The sequence below is a fragment of the Pseudorasbora parva genome, chromosome 11 (genome assembly GCF_024679245.1).
Source record: "Pseudorasbora parva isolate DD20220531a chromosome 11, ASM2467924v1, whole genome shotgun sequence".
In the NCBI taxonomy this organism is placed as follows: Eukaryota; Metazoa; Chordata; class Actinopteri; order Cypriniformes; family Gobionidae; genus Pseudorasbora; species Pseudorasbora parva.
In genome coordinates, this window is record NC_090182.1 from 10,338,054 (window position 1) to 10,342,945 (window position 4,892).

Consider the following 4,892-nt stretch of genomic DNA (forward strand, 5'->3'; position numbering starts at 1 on the left):
AGTTGTGTATCGGCAATTTTTGTATTGGCTAGCAATAGCAAGCTAGCTTTGAAAGCATAGATCCGACCCTTCCTTCAGAGCGTCTCCAAAGACACACCTCCTCCAAAACACATGAACGCATGATACAGTAGGGAGCAAAAAAAGAGATGAGAAACTGTAAAAGGTGGCAGCTGTTTCAGTTGGAATGATCATGTTGATGCATAGCATGACGTCGCACTGATGAAGTGTGATGTCTGTGCGTGGAGATATGGAAATACATATGTTGACAGGCAGGTAGGACATTGTATGGTTGCGTTTGTACCAAATGCAACGATTGGACGAATATGTTATGGTCTTACAACTTCCACTGATATATATATATATATATATATATATATATATATATATATATATATATATATATATATATATATATATATATATATATACTTTTGATTATGTGATTGCTATCAGGATGTGAAGAGACTTTCAAACAGCATTACAAAAAATTTTCTGGGACAGATCACCTACCCTGTCTTTAACATGAACAATAAGTTAACATTGACTTTAACAATGAAACACACTAGTTTAAATTCAACATTTACTAAAACATTACTATTTATAAACTAACATGAACTAACAATGAACAGCTGCATTTTTACTAAATTGCCATAATAAATACTGCACCAAATGCATTACTCATCATTAGTGAATGCACTAATGGAACCTGAGTTACCTTTAGTATTCCTAATTTCACATTTTAATATCATTCAAACTGAATAAGTGTCTGAAATGTCAAAGACAAAAAAACATGCTAATCGACAGTAAAATCGACTCCATAATCTCTCTGGCCTGCAGGTGCGCGCATGGCATGTTATCAAAGAACAAAGAGCCCATGTGCGCCCACGACCCTCTGTTTCTAATGACACACGTGTAATCTGATCGCGTCACGTAACCCTGAAGACATACAGGCTGCAGCTTCTCTCGCCGCACTGTAAAGCCTCGCCAGTGCACACAAAGCCCATGTATCTATCTCACAGCAAAGAAAGAAGCTACTGTGACTCTGAGATGTCACTGAGGCGAGAGAGGAAATCCCATGGAATAATGTATCATCTGTGAATAGACTGCAGTGGTCATTTTCCCTTCATATTTTGCCAGAGGAGCATTTGATATAGTTGCATGAGAGCTGAATCTGTTAAACGAGACATAAATGTTATGGATGCGGCATTGATACTTTTTGAAATTATTCAAAAACATAAAAAGGCAGAATCTATTCTTTACATAACTGTCTTTTTCTTGTTTCCTTTAAATTAAAAATCATTTTGGGTTGTGTAACTGCCTGAAGACTAAAAAGTATCTTTAGAATTATAGAATTATTATTATTATTATTATTATTAGTAGTAGTAGTAGTAGTAGTAGTAGTAGTAGTATTGTATTTTTTGTATAATTCATTATAATTTATTTCAAAACATAGCAGCGAAGTGAGTTTCTTTTAAAATAGTATAAATATTTTAAAAGATGTCTGTCAAATCAAAGTCAGTGTGGCATAATCAGTATACAGGAAGCCATTTTGTTGCCACGTGACAAGAAGAGGACCCCCATCACTGTGTCAATAAGGATTTAATTTCGTACTTTTTTTCTTTGCACATTTTTAGAGTCATTAAGTCAAAAAAAAAATCTTGAAAACGTTATGGAAACAACATGAATACAAATGTCACATTTCAAAGTAAGAACATGTGTTTTGAGCGTTATTTTAATTTGTATTTATTTTATTTGTTTCAGCTTGAATATGATTATGTGCGTTGACCATTAAATTAAGAAAGAAAGCGAAAAAAAAAAAAAAACGCATGGTGTATAAATAGAGTAATATCTCTCTAACAAGCCCTTCTTAGGCTGTTTTGCCATCACAAAGCAGTGTCTGGTGTCATTCCACTGCAGTGAACAGTCACTGGTCATGCAGGAAGAAAACACGCTGTGGATCTGCTGCTCAGAAACTTGGTTTGAAAAAGAGCCCCGCCCTCCTCCTGCCTCTCTCGTGGAGCTTTATAACCAGATGCCTGTTCTTCAGACGCGCATATCCAAGAAACGCACTGGACTTGAGCGCACTTGATCCCGGAGAGCAGACAGAAAGAAACGTGACGGAATATACGCGTACCGCATTTGTTTTACTCCGAGAGAAGCATTTTGACTGAGCGAAGAAACATGGATTTTTTGAACCACAACTACTTGAGCGCGCGCACCTCCTACGACTACACCTTCAATTTTTGGAATGACTATCTCGGCCTCTCCACGCTGGTCACCAAGAACAACAAGCACAGCGTACCCCAGAGTCCCAACTCCATCACGGAGTCCCTGAAAGCCACTCTGGGCTTAGACGACAGCCCTCCGTGCCCGTGCGTAATCGCGGCCGGAGGCGAAAGCGACAGCGGTGGACACCTGGACTCCTGCTGCTGCCCCCCGCCCGCCTCCATCTCCATCCTGGACCTGAAAGAGCGCTTCTCCATCCTGAGCCCCTTCCAGAACCAGAACCAGGGTACGGGAGGGCTGCTGTCCTCCTCCCAGGAGCGGGAGATGGGCATCGGAGGGGGCTTCGCGGGATTTGATCTGTTCGGCGTGGAGAGGAAGATGAGGAAACCGACCGCGCGCAATAAGCAGGAGCCCAAGATCTGCGTCTTCTGTCGGAATAACGGCGCGCCGGAGGAGGTGTACGGCTCGCACGTCCTGAAAACCCCGGACGGGAGGGTGGTGTGCCCGATCCTGCGGGCGTACACATGCCCCCTATGCAGTGCCAACGGGGACAACGCGCATACAATAAAATACTGCCCTCTCTCCAAAGACCAGCCTGCCCAGAGAGTGCTGAAGGGAGGCAGAGCTGTGGGCGGTAAGCGAGTGAAAATCTTCTAAAAAAAGACCCCTATAGACTTACATGTATTGCACTGAACATTTTCTTTCAGATGACTGTTCTGATTGACTGGCTTTCCGAGTCTTAACTACTAGGCAAACAAATAAGATGATATCAATGTTTTTGTTAAGCGAAAAAAAAAAATCTCTTATATTTTTATAGATACTTTATTTCCATAGTTTTATTGCATACTTTATTCATAAAAAGCTATTTTTTTCCTTTTCACGCATAGGTTTTAGACGTTTATTCACGATTCATAGTCACATTTTATGTGAAATGAGATGTTATTTTTCTTTAAAATGGGAAACGTGAATGTTGGCACCAGAGGAGTTGCTCTTCTGTTCAGCTCAAGTATTTTCTTTACTGTAAGCTAAGCTTGCACCTCGTTTATGTCTTTAAACCAAAGTTTAGTTTGCCATTAAGCGATTTTAAAGAATGTTCCACATGTCTTCATTCATGAACTTTAGTCCCATTCCGCTCTCTCCTGAAAGTCCACTCCACGATTTCCTGACATTTGCGAGCACGGACGCGCAGAGCAACACAATAGAGGCTCTGTTGCGCGTTCATGTTGTCAGCATAACTTTATAATCGGCCAAATTATTTCCAACCCCACTGACAGAGTCGGGCATTTTTACATTGCAGAGTCCATGTTACATGTAACCTGCAGCTCAATTCAGAAAGCAGTGTTGCTCATTAGTAAACATGAACGCTGTGATGTAAAGTGTGACCGGCGGCTATACTTCTGTATGAGGTGCCCTTTCAATGTTTACACCCCGAGGAAGGGGAACACACACTGGAGGAAAACAAAACAAACGAAATACTATGGGTGCCTCTCTTCAGCTCGATACAAAGCATACACCTTTCTCCAAAACATCCTGGGAGAGCAAAGGGGAAAGGGAGAGGTTTCTGAAAAACAAACCGACAACGCTTCAGTTCTCCAAGGTCCACGGTGGAATAAAGCACGTATGAATGTTCTTAATAAAAAGCTTTTTTGTAAAAACAATGTATTTGCCCCTTTTTGCATTATGTACAAAACAACCCCTCCCCCCCCCAAAAAAAAAACAAGAATGAAAAAAGATGCAAACATGAATGTACAATTTGACTCTTGCAGGACTGCACATTTCTGACAGTTATGTTTACCAAAGGAATCCAATTTTAATGAAGTAAGGAACATAGATTTGCTGTATTGTAAATAATTACCGAAAAAAAAATGGAAAAGAATTAAGTGATGTCTATTCAGTATTTTACCTTTTAAAAGTGACTTCAGAGGGAACTACCTCACCAAGATTTTGTACTTACATGTAAAATGTCAACAGCAGTTTATTAATATAGTGTACCATTTATAACAAGGGTTTATAATAGTATTTTTGATCTTTGTATAACATAATTGTATTTTTTTTTCAGTGCATTCTACGGACGAAAGTGAAATCCCAATAAGCTCTGAGCATTGTTTGCTAATAGGTGACAGCTGTACATAATATTAATACTCATGATGATGATATCATGCATTTTAAGTTGTTGTTCAATGTGACATTCTTGGTTCGTGAGAGTGAGACTGAGAATCAAATGTTGGAGACATTAAACAGTTTGCCACTTTTAACTGAGGTTTGTAATTAAATTAAAAGTTAAAAAAAAGAAGAAAAAAAAGAAACACTGTTGGATTTTCTTATTTATATTTTGTCACAATTTCCCTGTATGCTGCTGTGCAGAAATTAAAGAGATGAATTCACTAGATAAATAAACAGCTTATGAAACGGTTGAACTGTGCTTTGGTGTTGTCATCCCTGAGGATTGTGTTCAGCGGGCCCATGTGAGCCTGTGTCATTGTCACAATAAGGGTCTTTGTGAATCCCACCTCATTCCCATCACCACTCAAGGCCTCTCTTCACCTACACAGGCCTTTCTTCTCTTCATAAATGTTGCAAAACAGAAACAAAGAAAAGGAGAACAAAAGAGGAGCTTCTCTGAAATGCGAATTGAAGCATTTATCTGCTGGCGTACTCCGGGAATA

General features: G+C 39.6%; 1 protein-coding gene across 1 annotated transcript; it reads left to right on the forward strand.

Annotated features, from left to right (window-relative positions):
- Positions 1 to 1,775: 1,775 nt before the first annotated feature.
- On the forward strand, positions 1,776 to 4,643 carry nanos1 (nanos homolog 1). Its single transcript, XM_067457004.1, has one exon. The coding sequence runs from the start codon at positions 2,182 to 2,184 to the stop codon at positions 2,881 to 2,883; it is 702 nt and encodes a 233-aa protein (XP_067313105.1). The 5' UTR covers positions 1,776 to 2,181; the 3' UTR covers positions 2,884 to 4,643.
- Positions 4,644 to 4,892: the final 249 nt, after the last annotated feature.

Excerpts from the sequence above, each read along its gene's own strand:
- nanos1 (XM_067457004.1), top strand. The coding sequence starts at position 2,182 with ATGGATTTTTTGAACCACAACTACTTGAGCGCGCGCACCTCCTACGAC.